General features: G+C 37.4%; 2 protein-coding genes across 2 annotated transcripts in view; both read left to right on the top strand.

Annotated features, from left to right (window-relative positions):
• Nucleotides 1–413: 413 nt before the first annotated feature.
• The window catches only part of LOC145664013 (uncharacterized), a 29,698-nt gene continuing 11,833 nt past the window's right edge, over nt 414–18,278 (top strand). Inside the window, exon 1 of the mRNA XM_081730301.1 lies at nt 414–551. The gene's annotated coding sequence lies outside the window, so the exon portion shown is untranslated. The remainder of the gene's footprint in view (nt 552–18,278) is intronic.
• Nucleotides 3,591–5,009, top strand: LOC145665105 (uncharacterized). The gene has a single exon (XM_081732379.1). It carries the CDS (start codon nt 3,591–3,593, stop codon nt 5,007–5,009), a length of 1,419 nt encoding a protein of 472 aa, XP_081588505.1.

Raw genomic sequence — 18,278 nt, forward strand, 5'->3', positions numbered from 1 at the left:
TTTACTGGCCCCCTCTAAAATTTTTACAGTAGGCTTGTTAATGAACTATAATATGGGATGAACTAATATTTTTGAATCTGTCCCCCCTACCTTCCCCCGGCCCCCCATACATTTTCGGGCTGGCTACAGGACTGATTTTATATGCCTTCCTTTCATGTGCAGTCCCTCGTTTTAACGTTACCCACTTTTTAATGACATCTTGTAAAACTTTACAAGATTAATATACGTATGATAGCGATTATCGCAAACTGGTACGCAAAATTGAGGTGCATTAACGCAAACCGATATGTAATGAGGCCGCCGACTTGTAAAAATTATACTCGTAACTTGTATGATTTGTTTCAATGCAGCTTACGTTGTACTTTATATTACTATGCGTTTTGAATTAACGACAAACTTGATATATCTATCATGTGACCTCTCAGTCAATAGTTGTCTTTTAGTTGTAACCAAACTTCAATAATAAAAAATGTAATTAAAGAAACGTAATTTCAGGCCTTTCCAAAGGACTAATAAAATTTTTATGTATACTACACCATAATGTCAATGGAGTAAGTATCTTTATAAATGATCTTATTAAGGATTTTTCTGATAATGATTCATCCTTGAATACTTAAAATGCTCATCCTTTTTACCACAATGTTTGGTTAACATTTTGACTTATGATTGTGTTTATTTGAAAAATAGCGAAGAAAATCCACAAAAGAAACAGATTTTGAGGGGTTTAGAGTGATAGGGTATATTTGTTAATTCTGTTATATTGTAAAACACGTAAATCATAATTTGCGATGTATCTACAAGTGTCTATTATAACATTTGATGGGCAAGAGTGCACTTTGTGCAGAACAAGCGATCTTGTCACATTGATGACATAACGCAAGGAAGGATTAAGTAGGTTAGGGTAGGGTTAGGGAAGTCTGGACCCATTTTGTTAAAATTAATAGAGTGTACTTGCTCGTATTGCTATTTATTGTATCGGTTCCTATGAATATTCTGCACAAAATGCACTCTTAACTATTGATGACACTGTAGGCAGAATAAATGCAACAAGATAAATCTATCTAAAAATTATTCTTGATTTTACCAAGGGCAAGCATGTTCATATGAAAACTACAGTATAATCTGCTATGAATAAATAGATTGTGCAGATTAAAAATAGGATTACCAATGTACAGGGTGGTGCGGAGCCGACTTCCACTTTTGATAATTGAATATTTATTACGAAGGCACGATGACTTGAAGTGAGTTGCGGGTAGGGAATTGGAGGAGAATAGGATGCCATTTCATAAGAATACAGAGTGATCCACAATTATATCCCTATTTTTATTTCACTATTCTGCCATTTAATGGTTGCTGTCAATTCTATTATGTACTATGGTCCTTGCTATTTCATTCAACGCAGGCACCAACATTAGTAGCACACCGCAGCAGCCGGGGCCCAACGTTGCTCACAGACCGTTGCAACATGTTCGGTACCCGCGCACACTCTTTCTTTAGGACTGCTTCCAAAGTTCCAAGTCACGCGGTTTACTGGCAAACACTTTCTCTTTCAAATACCCCCAGAGGAAAAAACCCAATGGGTCAAGTCTGGACTTCCCGGTGGCCACTCAACATTTCCGCGACGTCCAATAACGCGGCCTGGCAAAGCATTGTTAAGCCATTCTCGCGAAATCAACACAAAATGGGGAGGTGCCCCATCATGCATAAAGTATAAATTGTCCACTCCGTCCCAGGTTGAAACAATGGGATAAACAAACATTTGTAGCATGTGCACATACCTTTCCGTGTTCACTATTTCACGAAGAATGTAAGGACATATAAGAGTGTCATCACGAATACCACACCACACAAGTCAGCGAAGGACGTGACTGCATTTCTTCAGTTGAGCTCCAGGACTGTTGTTACAATTATGGCAGTAATGGCAGTTATGGTGATTTATGAACCCAACCACATGGAATGCTGCTTCGTCTGACCACAGATTGTTACTCAGGATATCTGGTTCTTCTTCCATCCATTCATGTCATGTGGATTCAGCAAACTCTATCCTAACATCACAGTCTTCCGGTGACAGTTTAGGGACAAACTGTGGTTTCCATGGTCTCCAGTCAATCTTTTTCATTAGCCATTGAACAGAACCATACGATAAACCAGATTTCCTATGATATTGACTCAGGAACTTCGTGGGACCTTGCGTAAACACCGCAGCAGCGTTGGCTTTAGCCTCTTCAGTGATAACTCTCTTTGGGGGCCCATCCCCTTTTTGGTGAGTAACCAAACCTGTACGCAGCAAATTCGCATGCAGTCTCTTTACTGTTTTCACGTCCAGAGTCGTGTGTCTCTCGTCTTCACCACCTTTGCACCATTAGAAGTGACTGCCATACTTCCATCCTCATTGCAATCCGAGCACGATCAGCAATGTTCAAATTTTGCGCCACCTTCACTTAATTACTGGTTAGACCTGCAACAAACGACAATAACGTAACAATTACATAATGGCACGTAATGTCATAGAATAGAGCATAATATAACGGTAGAGTGATTTATATTACATCATTTGTGATAAAATAGCAATAAATAAATAAATAAATAAATAAACTAGGGACATAATAGTGGATCACCCGGTACAATAACAGTTACCATGGCCATCTTTGAAACATTGAATCATGTGTTTTCTGTACTTGTACTTATCACAAAACCAAATCTGTTATTAAAATGCAGCTATTGTTAGCCGACATTGCTCTAAAAGTCCATTGTAATTATTAGTGTTCTTATAAAATGATATCCTATATACAAGTCGCAACCAGAAAGTAAGTTTCCCACTCGTCCCTAGCTAGGAAACCGTATGTTGCGCTAAGCGACTGCGTGTACGTGAGAGTGTAAGGTCCTATTCTCCATTTCAGCGTTATAGACCCCTGGGTTCAAACAACTATATCTTCGAGCCCAGTTAAGGTAGAGGCATGAGATATGCACCATTTTACTCACTGAAGTGTTTACTATAACAGGTTATTTGCTTGCAACTCTCTGCTTAATACCTTAGGGTATAAAATAAAAAATGTATTTAAAAATGTAATTTTTTTGCAATAAATTGGTTTCCTTGAAGTTTAAAGAAAAATATCTCAGTTATTTTTCGCAATACAAGAATGAAATTTTTACTGAATATGAACGAAAGTATAAATACTAAAGTAAGTAAGTAAACTAAACAAAAGTGCAGTAGTATTTTTAAAATTAATTTTATAGTTAATGTACAATAAGTTATTTTGTTACATGTACCGATCTCTGCCCGTAACTCCATTAGCGAAGAACGGAAAGCACTGAAGTACGCTCCATTGAATGGCAATATTAACAACGTATACGGTTTTAGTTCAGATACAGACAAAAGGTCCGAAATTACAATATGAAAATAGTCATATTTTTTACGATCAGTTACCACTCAGCTGTTGCGACGTTGCCGCATGGAACTTCATGAGTCAGCGTTGCGCGCCGCGCGGGAAACAGAAATTGTGGCTGTGTTTGTTCTTGTGTCGTTGTTTTTTCTCGTGTGGTTTATTTTTTATCTTTGTGTGTTTTTTGGTTAGGTTGTAATATAAACAATGGAAAAGCATCATTTTCGAAGTTTCGAGAAACAGTTTATAATAAATGCAAGATCATTTTTTGATTTAGAGAAACAAAACAACGCTCCACAATTTTCGTTCTCCCAATCCGTCAAGAGAACTGCCGAATGCTTAAAGGCGTCTGAAAAAACAGTGAAGCGTGTTTCAAGTGAGTTTCGCAATAATAGTGTCCTAGAATCTCCGAAAAAAACAGGTTCGCCGTCAAACAAGTTGCTTATAGACGAATTCCTTCAAGGGTGTATTCGCCGGAAGCTCCACGAATTTTATGTGCGAAAAGAATATCCAACGGTAAAGAAACTCTTGGAACAGATAAGAAAGGACTTTACTGATGCTCCAGAAATGAGTGAAACTTCGTTATGGCGTGTGTTGCGAAAACTGGGATTTCGGTATAAAAAGTTTAACAAGAAACCAGTTCTAATGGAAAGTGATAGGATTGCTGGGCAAAGGGATCAGTTTTTACGGTTGTTGAAATTTTACAGACGTAATAATTTTAGTGTCTTTTACACCGATGAGTCTTGGTGCGGTGCGAACCATTCTGCCAAGTATGGATGGCAAGAGCAAATTCTGCCAGAAGAAGACACACCAGTGTATGACTACTACCGGAGTGCTGTTCAACAGGTTTCGGGTTGGAGAGGGGGCATTCGTACTCCTTCCGGTGCTGGGAAGAGAATAATTATGCTGCATATTGGCAACGAGGAGGGATTTTTTGATGGAGCCGAAGTGTGTTTTGTTGGAAAAAAGGGAACTCAGGATTACCATTCCGAGATGAACGCCAAGCACTATACAGAATGGTTTCAACGCATCATTCAGCTTTTGCCGGACAAATCAGTCGTGGTTTTAGATCAAGCACCATATCATACTATGCTGAATCCTGAAACTAGAAATCCAACTATGCGATGGAAAAAAGACGACATAATTAAATGGCTGGAGAAGAATCATGTTCCTATTCCGTATTACGTTCAAACTTTCAGTGAACTTCACAAAAGTGTGTTATTGAATATTGGCAGGCCTTATTTCAAAGAGCAGGAACGTCTTCTAGAAACAATTGTGCGAAATACTGAAAACAAAACAATCAAACTTTTGTGGCTCCCTGTGGCACATTGCGAATTGAACCCTATAGAGTTGATATGGTCTTACATAAAGAATGAGGTTGCAAAGAAAAATAAAACGTTTCGTGTCGATGATGTGTGTGTTCTTTGCAAAGATGCCTTTAAAAATGTTCCCGACTGTGTATGGAGAAATGCAGTTCGTCACGTACAGAAAATAGAAGATCACTATTACAGTACGCAAGAGTATTTGGACGTTGCCTTGGAACTCTTTATAATCAACACACAAGATTCGGATGGCAGTAGTAGTGACAGTGAAATCCTGGATTCGGATTCGGATTCGAACGAATAAACAAGTAAGTATTTAAAGCAATTATTTAAAAATGTATGCTCGATTATATGTGTGCAATTCTCTTTAAAAAAATGTTTATAGAATTATGTACAGCGCTTTTTTTTTAAAGTAGAATTTGTTACATATTTTTTCTCCTGTTAAATCTAGAGATGCAAAAAAGCCGGCTTTTTTGAATCGATGGTTTTTTTCACATAAAAAGCCGGCTTTTTTTGGGAAAAAAACGAGAATTTTGGAAATTTTGGCTTTTTTCAACTTCATGATTTTTCTATCTAAATAGCTTTCTTATAGTATATTCTATAATTAGATAAAAATTCCATGACCTGAATGTGATATTTCGCTCTGAAATTCACCATCAAGATGGATGGAGCACATGTTTTACGAATTAAAGCTAACATGAAGAATGTAGTATTTGAGGGTAATTTTAGAGGCTATTTAACTTTATTTTAACTTTTGAGTTATCGACATCTTTTTTCTTCTCTAGTTTGTCATCCGTGTTTCATTTCTAAGAGCTTTTAGTACTCTAGCTTCTAGCGCAAAAGTTAAACTTGCCCGTTTTTCTATTTATCCGTCAAAGCGTACGTTTTTCAATATATCCGTCAAACCGTACTTCCACATTTCTGTTATACTGTAGCTGTGAAGTGATTTAGCAATATTTTTCCGGACACAACCTTGAATACCAATTTATACAAATAATCAGTAGCGGATTTAGAAAAGTACTTTAGGAGGGTTTTTTCTGATTGTTTTGTTTCCTAAAAAGTCCTAATTTTATTTGGGAAGTGCTTGAAGTTTATGAGTACAGGCATAACTAATATTTCGTTTCGTTTATATGTTTAGCAATAATCTTCCGGATACAACTTTAAAAATCATTTTATACTGAGAATCAGTGGCGGATTTAGAAAAGTATTTTGGGAAGGGTTTCTTACTAATGTTTAGATTTTTTAAACATTCGTAATTTTTATTTGACGGGAGCTTAAAGTTTATGAGTAAAGGCATAAATAATAGATATTTCGTTTGTTGCAGACATTCCGTAACTTTGGGGAACGGGCTTCAGTCCGAAAGACCGCTCCCCTAACCTTCGCAAAACCATCACTGCTGGTAATTAGTAATAATAACGATTTAAAAACAATAAAAAAGGAAGTCGCCCAACTCACAGTACACGTACTATTTCTACATTCACAGATGGAATGAAGAAAAGCTTTGTCAGAATGGTCGAATGCTGGTTGAATCCCGTACTTCCCGATAGAAGCGCAAAAGCTAATCACTCAGTCATGTTTGTTGTGCAGTTGTATTTAGCTTAACTTAAATATATTCCGTAGTTTTTTTTTGGGGGGGGGGTGAGTTCCGTAATGATATGTTGAATCCCTCTTGTTAAAAATTCAGAAAACTTGAGGATTGGGAAAACTGTGATGGTGGTTCTATAAAACTTAACTGTAGAATTTCAAGAATATACAGAACCAAAAGCTCTAGATGTGCAGCCTTTAAGTGTATCATATACATTTAAGTATTTCTCTTATGTTTTATTTTAATTTTATTTTGTTTCAAAAAGAGGGCATGGAATATTTTGAAGTAAAAATACTACATACTATTTTGCTAGTTATTTGTGTATTCTTTAAAAAGAAGTGTTTACTTTTAGGGTTGGCTGATTTCAGGGCCGGCGCAAGGGGGGGTCGAGCCGTGCCACCGCCCAGGGTGGCACGTCTAGTGAGCGGCAAAACTTGGAAAAGAAAAGAATAGTATCAAAATATAATGGCTCGTAATAGGCCCACATGGAAAAATAAAATTGTGTTCACCTGAGAATGCAATTCACTCACATTCAGGAAAATACTCAATCAGGAAGTTCAGAACATTCCCCCTCATTTTCAATGATCAAACTACTAGCCACAGGTAGGCCTATCTCGTTCAAGATTTCCCTTGCAGCGGCGTAGATAAGATTTTCAGCTAGGGTGGATAAGATTATCAAGTGTCTTTGATATTTTTCTCTATTCAGCAATATTCTAACGCTCTACTCCAAGTATCTAAAAGGTACAATTCCACTTGAGATAGGCGATTCTAGTCTGCAACACCTAGAGACATTTAGGTTCTAGCAGCGAGTTTTTAACCAATTTACAAATTCTTCATATCTTATCAACAATATATAGAGAGAACACGTTATATATAATTGTTTTTATATTTTAGCAATTGTAAACGACACATGAACTGTGTTTTGATTTAATTTACATATTTAAATTTTGCGTTAATGTATGAATATTTTTGCCATTTAATTAGTGATTTGCATATGAAGTTTAATAGAATTTGCATACGTATCAGCGGGAGCATGTATCTTTTATTGGTATTTTTATGTATATATAGTGTTATGTTGTTTATTTTGGATATGTAATTTGAACATTAATTAACAACAAGACAGGACATCGCAATGGAGTAATGATATTTTAATATTATTTTATATTAACTTCGAAGAAGACAGAAAATTCTATATTTTAGATACGCTATTTTGCTGGCAGAGAAGCAGCGAAGGGCTCGCAGAAAAAAAAACTTTAAAGAAAGCTTGTGTTCCTAACGGAGCCTTGGTCGCCCACGTCGTGAGAAAATATAGGAATCAAGATAACCATCTTTATATGGATAGAATTCCTATGAGCTCCAGTGTTCACATATATGGATAGCTAGTCTCACTTCCTAGGGTAGTTGTAGGCAGGAGCATACACTGCCACGATAGCGACACGGAGTCGCAAAATACAATGCTTTCAAAATCATAAAATTTTTAGCGTGTCTATGAGAGAATCCAAAATACAAAGAGGTGCTAGTTTTTCAAGACACACCCCTTTTTAGCAAGTTTGGCTCTAGATGCGTCGTTTGGTCAACGATCTCCTGTCAGAGTAAGGGAAGTTGACAAATTCAAAATTGTGGACGAGTCCACTGGAGTATTAGTGGTAGTCGTCTAGAACGCTGTTTGTCGTAGTACGGTGACAGCCGCAAGATGTCTCTGTTTAAAAGATTGTTTCTGCTGCTCCGCTGATACATGATGCGTGTATAATAGTATGTGTAATGTTTTGTAAATAAACTTTCTGGGTGTTCCCGTAGTTTTAGATATATTTAGATCGATATATATTTTGTTTACAACAAATGGCTTGTACTAATAACAGTTCTGGGCCTAGCTGATGGTTGTGGAAGGCATTCAAAAGACGAACACACACCTCAGTTTAGTTTTTTTTAAAAACCTTGACAAAAGTCATTACTGTTAGCAGAGAGAAGAGAATTCTCAAATGGTTTTTATTATGCTTATTTAATGTGTCAGGCTACGTCAGCCTCATTTAGGGTTCATTTTATATATTAGTATTTTGTGTAGTTCATTTAAATTGTGTCATTAATATAAGTAATCAAAGAATAAGCATAATCCTTCAATGCATCAGTTTCAGAAATTTACAATATTCAATGTCACTTGGACAAGCAGTTACGGGGGTCGCCACTAGGTGGGACCACGTGTCAAGTTGTGTACGGAAACCTGCAAGTGATCAAGTGTGAATAATTTTGGTTGTTTGTTTTAATTTTTCTATTAAACACAGCATAGTGTCAGTGTGTGACATACACTATTTGAAAGCTTGATAAATAAGCTATCTAACAAGCATAGTGACTGATAACGATGTTATTGAAGTGAATTATAAATTGCCAAACAATTTGAAAAAGTGTTGTCTATTGAAATATTTAGGTCATTGGGAGCCTACAGGTGAGTGACATACCTACCATACCTATTTCAAGTGAAGCGGGCTATAGTGGTTTGGCCCAACCCAAAAGTTGGAGCGAACAATGAACCGTGAGGGAAATATAACATTACGGGACACAGCCAGAAGGACAGTTGCTTCTAGGATCGTGAATAGTGTACATCGGACACGAAATTCGGAGTGAGTGTTCTAACCATCAGTTAAATAAAAGTTTATCATCGACTTTCGTTGTGTTCAAACATTTATCGAACATGTCAGGGATATAGATTCAAAACATATACATGGTGCGAGGGTTGTATTAAATGTGCACTAAGCACTCATTTACCATCAATTTATCTTCGTAACGCTGAACTCATATCCTTTGGTAGAATGAAAGCGTAGGAGGAACTATTAGCATATATCAGAGTGCGGTTTGCGGAATTGTCTGCAAAGTGATTTGTTATTATGTATACTAAGTGCACCATGTTCGGAGTATTGCTAGTGTGAAGAGACAATGCTTCCACGTATATTTTGGGGAAGTGCTTTGCACAAGTTGTAACTTTTGGCGTTCTACGTCATACGCCGTCAGTTAATACAAGAGACTGAGCTTTATGCTTGTATAACTTAGGCGCGGTTAGTGCAACATAACTCCGGTGCTCCATAGAATGACTGACTAATGTGAACTTTCGGAATAAATCCAGCTAGTCGATATTGTCGTCACACAGAAGTCTACACATAGAAGTAGTAGTGGTCGACGTATGGCGAACTGAGTCAGCAAAAATTCCTCGATTCTGATTGGCTGAGAGAGGTCACGTGACGTTAGGCCCCGCCCACGCGGGAAATTCAAATTTTCAGGTCACGTGGTATGACGTCATGAGTCACCCCGCGGGGAAATCCCTCATTCTCTTTTATGACATGGATTTTTGAAATTTGTTCCCTTTTACGGGTAAGATGTGTGATTCTGATTGGTTGACAGCTGTCACGTGATCTTAGACCCTGCGATATTTGAAATTCGTTCCCTTTTACGGGTAAGATGAGTGTTTATGATTGGCTGACAGAGGTCACGTGATCTTAGGCTCAGGGATTTTTTAAAATTCGTTCCCTTTTATGGGTAAGATGAGTGGTTTGGTACCTTGAATTTGATTGGTTGATAGCGGTCACATGATCTTAGACCCTGGGTTTTGAAATTTGGGTATCCTCTTTGATGAGTACTTTGGTACCTCGATTCTGATTGGCTGATAGAGGTTACATGATCTTAGACCCGCTACACGCTGAACAGGTCACATGGTATGACGTCATGTTTTACCCTTGCGGGGAAATCCATTACTAATTCGTTTCCTTTTACGGGTAAGATGAGTGCTTTGGTACCTTGATTCTGATTGGATGATAGAGATCACGTGATTTTAGGTCCTAGGATTTTTGAAATTAGGGTGTCCTTTCTGATGTATACTTTGGTATCTCGATTCTGATTGGTTGATAGAGGTCACATGATTTTAGACCCATCACACGGTGAACAGATTACATGGGAAAACCCCTCACTCATTTGTTTCCTTTTACAGGTAAGATGAATGTTTTGGTACCTCAATTTTGATTGGAGGATAGAAGTCACATAATCTTACCCTCACCCCAATGCTAGACATTCAGAGTGGTATGACAGTGATCACCCTCGACCTGGATTTTTTTTAATGGTTATCCTTTTTGGTACCTTAAAGTTCCCGTGGAGGGTTCAACCCATCCTTAAATAACCCTTTTATGGTATGATATTGTACTGAAGTTTACATTAAATATTATCGTTCTCTCTTTGACAGATAAGATGATTCTTACCTTGATGGAGATCCTGTCCTTGAATTAGTAGCCTATGTCTCTGGAAGTAACAATGGTGAAAGAGGGGTGTTGCTTGTAGATTTCTTATAACACATTGTTGTGAGTTTAAGCGATTTTTTAAACGCTCAGTAAGCGCTTCAATTATGGAAACAGTGTTGCCAGATTTTTCTTACCTAAACTGCTCCGATTCTTTTCGAAACGGTTCCGCAGAGTGCAAGAAATTTTAAACTAAAAAATTTTTCGAACTAAAAAAATTTCAAAACTAAAAAAATTTTAAACAAAAATTTTCAAACAAAAAAAATTTCGAACTAAAAATTTTGAAACAAAAATTTCAAAAAAATTCGAACTAAAAAATTTAAACTAAAAACTTTCGAACTAAATTTTCAAATCAAAAAATTTTCGAACTAAAAGGAATTTAAAAAATTTTCGAACCCAAAAAAAAATTCGAACTAAAAAATTAAAAATTTTTCGAAAAATATTTTAAACTAAAAACTTTCGAACTAAATTTTCAAATCAAAATTTTTCGAACTAAAAATTTAAACAAAAAATTTCGAACCAATTTTTAAAAACAAGTTTCGTACTAAAGTTGTAAACCACATTTGAAAGTTTTCAAATCCAAATTTTTTTCGAACTAAATTAAAAACCAAATTTTGGACACTAAAAAATTCTTTAATTATTTTTTCGAACAAAATCATGTAAACCAAATCTTGAATATATTTTCCACCTTAAATTTTCAAGATTACCATTTATTTGAAAACAAGTGTTCAGGGTTTCAAGAAATAATAAAACATATTTTTTTTTCAACTTGTTGTATTTTAACGAAAGGTATGTGGTCTTCCTATACATGTTTATTAACATAATAAATACAGGATCTAATTAATGAATATGTTGGACGCGTCATCATCTTCGAATGTTGTAGACGTATCCTGTAAAGAAAAAGAAGAAACGACGGATTACTTTAAGAATTTCTTTTTTTCTGAAACAATAAAAATGAGTCAATATTGATAAGAGAGAAATAAAACTTACTCGTAAATGATGGATCTGTTTAGGCTCATCTTCCTCCTCGGGTACGAGATGACAGCTTTTCTACCACTGATGTTGGTTTACGAACTCTTCTGGGTACGGCATTTTTCTAGGTGTTGCAGCTTTATGGTCAAGGTTCCTCCTTCGGTACGAGATGACTGCATTTCTTCCACTGATGGTGATGTTGATGATTTATGAACTCTTGTGGGTACTTCATTTTCTTCTTGGTGTTGCTGCTTTGTGGTTAAGGAGAAGAAAAGGAAAAGGAAAAAAGAAATGGCGGCCTTATTGGGTATTTACAGTTTTTTCTTCATCATCTTCTTTTTCCAGTTCCATCTTCTGTTTTTTAACGTACCCGTACGGAACCGTATCGTAGGAATTGAATTCTTTAAATCGACGTTTTGTGTACTGGATACTGTACATTTTTTCTTCTTTGCGTGTGACGATGGTATGGTCTTTGGTCCTGCATATCTTATGGGGGATAGTGATGGTGACTTGTCCACGGCATTGATTTGTAATCATTTCTTTTAACGTATTGAAATTTAATTGTTGTCCTGCATTGTAGTTTAATGTAAATCCTCTAATTTTGCATATGTAACTGGTGACGTTGGTATCCGGATTGTATATTTCTAGGCTGTAATTTTTTGGTCCTCCACTGACAAATGTCTTGATGTATGCTCGTGGTCCGTAAGACTCCATCTCATTCGATAAGCATCCCAAGTACGTTGAAGGTTCAATGGTTGGCTCCCCGGGCTTCTCTGTAAATATCACAGAATCCGTGTCGAAATATAAAACACGTTCCTGCAACATTTCCAGGTACTTGTACAGTTCCAGGCGTGCCTGACATGTTGTAAATGCACCTAACACGACATTGGTGTTTCGGTTTTGAACAGGCACATGTTCATTGTACTCCCAGAACGCATACAACATCGTATCATTGATGGGTACAATTTGATGGAGTTTAATGTCGGGGGAAGTGAGTTTTTCATAAAATTCTTCCGGCCGGTCAATAATTGTGGTCTGGCTAAAGTTTGATCTTTGGCAAAGCTTTCCCCAAAGAGAGTTCACACAAAGCTTAGATAAACTTCTTCGTGCAGGATTATTTTCAATTTTGGACGGATCCAATGCAATACCTTCACGCTCCAGGACGGTTTGTATGAATTTTGATTTGTCTTCTTCGGTCACACAGGAACTAGGCCAGCCAGACGCTTCCATTTTTGATTTCAAAAACGTATTGATATATTCCGTGAACAAGCCACCTGTTTTCGTGATGGGATCATATTGTTCAATGTCATAATCCCAAATTTCAAAAATTTCCACTGGTTGATATCCTAATTCTACTGCTTTCTGGATTTCATATGATACCCATGTTCCAGTGAGGCACCGCTCCTGGTCGTTGTGTGTACACGTTGCTGTAGGGTCTGGGTTCATTTCTTCGGCACACGCAGCACACAGTGGAAAGAGTAGTTTCTTGTTACATCGGTAAGGCAGGAGACCATGATAAAGATGGCGACTTGGTAATATCGTCATTTTGATTAGACCATTGACTTTATTTATTGGTGGTATATTTTCATCACCCTGTAGATAAATTCGTGGATGGCCTACAGGGTATTTAGCACACTTATTTACATAAGGATAAAGCGAGACAATATCGAAATATTTTATTACTTCCCCCGCTTTTTCGTCGACTTGGTGGTACAATTTCACGCAATTGGTCCTTCCTCCAAAAAAGCTATCTCTTGGATTTAATGGTCTGCGGTTCATGTACGGGTGATTCTTCAGATACGTCGCCATTGCAGGATTTTGTTTTAAGAACTGATTAAATTCGCACTCCCACATTTCATGTACAATGTAGCCCAATTCACGCAGTCTTGCATTTTTTCTTTGCGTTCGTTCATAACGGAATTCCATGGTGTCTTCTGGATTGCTGTAGATGGGCTGATTACGGCCTGTAGTAAAACATACTTTACACCCGTGGTAAAAGCAGCCGGCATGCTCGTAGATGTGCTCCTCTAACGTCTCAGGATCTTGGTAGTAACCATCAACATGGAATCCCGCAATAAACACTTCTTTTTGTCGGGCCGCATGTAAGATTTGTTTTTCTTCGCTTTTTTCAATGTAGGCCAGCCATTGCATTGCAGCGATCGATTGGGTACTTCTCCATCGATAGCCATGTGCCGGTAGAATTCCTATGGTGTTGGGTTTAAGGAAATTCCGGCGGAATACTAAATTGGAAGCACTGGCAATCGTGATCGTCTCCAAGAAGGGATTCACTTTGGTTTCTGTTTCAAATGACGTCATAAACGAAACGCATGCTTGTCGCAGTACATTGACATCTTGAATACAATATTTGATAATTTCTTTCTGGAAATCAAACGTATCATTACGATGATCGTTGTACCACTGCATGAACTTGTTCCTGTCTTCGACGGCCATTTCATCTGCACCATAATACTTTGTTTCTGGAAGTGGTCCAATATATGATTGATTCTCCTTGGTGTTGAAGAAATGCGGGAAGTAGCCTTTGGTTGCGGGTAAATTGAACGCTTTTGACAATTTACTTAATGCCATAGGTAGGAAGTTCAACGAGTCAATGAACGTCAGATTATTCAAGGTTAAACTCAGTATCTTGGTCCCATTTAATATGACGTCAGGTCTCCATTGACATTGTTCTACCATAGCCTTTAGGATGAAATGTCCATCGTAGCCCTTCGAGTTGTGCGCGACACAGAAAATCCTATTTATATTGGGACGACGTTCCCGCAAGTACTGGAGAAAATCATAAACTGGATCCTCTCCTTGGAAAATATGCTGGCGCTGACCACACGTACTGCAAGACTGCTGGATATTATTGTTTTCAACACATGCATAACATACTTGTTCTGCAACCAATAAATTTGGAATGTGTACATACGTATTATCGCCAATATTCGTGTCCTGCATAGATTCTATATCGTAGAATATCAACAAGGCTTTCTTTGCGTGCATGAGTGAAGGAACACCAGGTTTCAAGCATTGTCGATCAGGAAGCATAAAACATTGATGGGATCCCGGAACAATCTTCTTACAAACATTGCAAAAGATCTCATTACAATCATGAAGTCGTTGTCCTGTATGCACAAAAGAATAAACTCTGTAACATCTAGTACATTGCTGCACCATTTTGCATATAGGTTCCCCTTGATGATATACAATATTACGATGATTGCTAAAACATTCTTCGCCGTAAAATTGACGATTGCAGTCGTTACACAGCACTAGCGTTTGGTTCTTGTCGCATAGTGGTCTCTGTAAACATTTGGAGCACGTAACAGGACAATTTTTCACATGTCTGTTACGTTCACTGTATTTTTTATGGCACGCTTCACAGTAGAAATTGGTTGCAAAACAAGCAGTTAAAGATTGAATGATGTCAAAGTGACCAGCCAAACAAATCAAATTTATGGGAGTGCGATTTTCGTCGTTGGGCCCCTCGTACATGATGTCATGACCTGTGAAACTAGTATACACTGTAATTTTATATTCTTTGAGGTATGCCTGGAATTGTCGTATTTCATTTACACTGGCACCATGATCCAAATTCACTCCTGCATTTGCACATAATGCATCCACTTCATCGTCCACAACACATTTTGATTGATCTTTATATTGCTTATGTCGTTTCACATCTACATTCTTGTATTTTTTCAGGCCAATAGCAATAACAAGGGCGTACGCCAGGCACCTTGAATCTTGATTTTTTACACGTACAATCCCTCGCTTGCAACGTAATAATTCTTCATTTTGAAGTACTCCTTGCCGCAAACCGCCATAGCCACGTGGAATATCCACACGATGAAAATGCACGGTGAATGGCTCGTGCAGGAGAAATGCATTGTTACTTTGTAACACTCTTTCGAATGAGGCCCACATCGTTTCCAGTGTCAAGTTTCGTGCTTGGCGAAAACTCACCCAAAACGGTTTATTGGTATTCCGTGGTGATATTACTGATAAACCAACCATCGCCTCATCGTCGACATTGGCTAACAAATGGTCTAGCATTGCTTGGAAACTGTTATGTACATACTGTATGATATCGGTTCCTACGGGCGGTGCGTTGAATTGAACTTCGAGCATTCTGCCTTCAATGTTAAATCGTCTATGATGACGAGTGATTTCATTGCGAACAGTAAAACCCGATTCGGCCATTGTTAATAAAAGGAGAAAACAAACAAACAGGTACGGTAAAACAAATATGTAATGTGGGGAAAAAAGGAATTATGCAGCGTGAATTTACTACAAAAGAAAGAAGAAAGAAAAATCTTAATCACCTGATAAACAGGAAATCATAACATTCATGATAAATTCTTAACTAAACAATTCATGTAAAGGTCCTGAGTTTGATTCCCTAGCGATGGCGTTCAGAATCTCATTATGAAAGCATATGTACTAGAAATCAAAGTTTTTTTTTTTAAATAATTATGTTACTGAAATGAGTGTTTTATTGCTGTCAAACTCGAGAGCATTACATCAGCATGTAACTGACCTATCATTCTATAGTGATAAAAAGAATGCATGAAATGAATGAATGTTTCATCAGTACTGAGATGTGACAAAGTACGCGTAAGCATTTTTTTTCCCCACTCACAACGACCTTTAAATGATGCGTTTGCAAGTTGAAGAGACTCATCGAACATTAACGATACACATACGTAATTGTCGAAACAAAATCTGTATAGCGTATTTTTTTTATTATTATTGTGACTAAGCGGTTAGCGTACATGGTTCGGACGTGGAAGGTCCTGGTTCAAGCCTCGGTGGGTTTGCTTTTCCACGTCGGGGCATGTCAAGCCTATTCTGTAATTTAATATTCTCACACGTTATCATACATTCTTTTCAAAACTAAGCTAAATGGTTGACGTGCACACCTCATAATACATAAACGTACATAAATCGTCTATAATGACGAGTGATTTCATTGCGAACAGTAAAACCCGATTGGACCATGATTAAAAAATGAAAACAAACAAACAGGTACGGTAAAACAAATATGTAATGGGAAAAAAGGAATTGAGCAGCGTGAATTTGAGTTGATTTTTTTAGTTTAGCGTCCCTTTCAGCAACGAGGCTATATGAGACGTGGACCTACTGATTAACGTGGAATCCGAACCACATGAGCTCCCCGCCGGGAATCGAACCCTGGTCTCCCATGTGAAAGACGCGTATGCTAACCGCTTAGCCCAGGAAATCATAACATTCATGATAAATAATTAACTAAGCAATTCATGTAAAGGTCCTGAGTTTGATTCCTGGCGGTGACGTTCAGAATCTCATTATGAAAGCACATGTACTAGAAATCAAAGTTTTTTTTTTTAAATAATTATGTTACTGAAATGTGTGTTTTATTGCTGTCAAACTCGAGAGCATTACATCAGCATGTAACTGACCTACCATTCTATAGTGATAAAAAAAGAATGCATGAAATGAATGAATGTTTCAACAGTACTGAGATGTTAGAAAGTACGCGTAAGCATTTTTTCCCACTCACAACGACCTTTAAATGATGCGTTTGCAAGTTGAAGAGATTTACCAACCATTAACGTAACACATACGTAATTGTCAAAACAAAATCTGTATAGCGTAAATCTTTTAACCACATATTCATGCACTCGTGGCTAAGTGGTTAGCGTACATGCTTCTAACGTGGAAGGCTCTGGTTCAATCCTCGGTGGGGGTTTGCTTTCCCACATCGGATCGCTGTCAAGCCTTTTCTGAAATTTAATATTCTCATGCGTTATCATACATTCTTTTCAAAACTAAGCTAAATGGTTGACGTACACACCTCTGGCCTTGGTTCAATCCCAGGTGATTGCTCGAATATCACGTTAAGCTGAAGGGGCCGCTAAAATAAAATAATTGTTTCAAAGGGAATCGAACCATATTATTCTCAGGCATAGTTTCTGAAATTTTGTAATGCATTCTTTTCAAAACTAAGCGCACACATTTTTCTGGCCATGGTTCAATTCCCGACGGGCGCTTGCTGAAGGGTCGCTAAACCATATCATTTCTCGTGCTTACTTCTAATGTGTGGGGGTTCCTGATTCGTACTCTCACTTTCCCATTCCACTAATTCCTCATAGTCTAAATATTTCGTACTAAAAGTAAAACACTGTATTCGTGATCCGCCCACAAATGATTTTCGAATCTTGTGTGACAAATAAAATCTCACTGAACTTACCTCAATTCAATGAATAAAAAATCGGTGCAATGAAGCTTAAATGAAAACACTTTTAAAAGGAGATCTTCTTCACTCGATAGTTGAGAGCGATGTAGGATTTGAAAAATGAAATTTAGATTTTTATTTAGGTCGCTGCGAAAACGATGTCACCGTCAGCCAATCAGAAACGAGGAAATTTATAAAATGACATCACAACGAACCAATCAAAACGCTCGCTGCTTTTGTCATGAATCACGAACGAAAACGATGTGTAACAATCGATCGTGACGTCATTCAAGTTTCTCAATAGTTACATCATATAGTATCGCAGTTCTGAACCCAAATGCTTTCTGTCAGGATCATGTCACTACCTGTCGTAACTGTGACGACATTTCATTTTCCTCATATTCCATACGAGAATGTCAATGTTTGCTTTTTTTCCATGAATCATGCTGACACGTTCGTAGTAAAACAAAAAGTAATGCGATCCGCTGACGTTTGCATTTTCAATCATATGTGCTTCTATGTCGT

This window comes from Thermobia domestica, chromosome 11 (assembly GCF_964235325.1).
Source record: "Thermobia domestica chromosome 11, izTheDome1.hap1.1, whole genome shotgun sequence".
NCBI lineage: Eukaryota > Metazoa > Arthropoda > Insecta > Zygentoma > Lepismatidae > Thermobia > Thermobia domestica.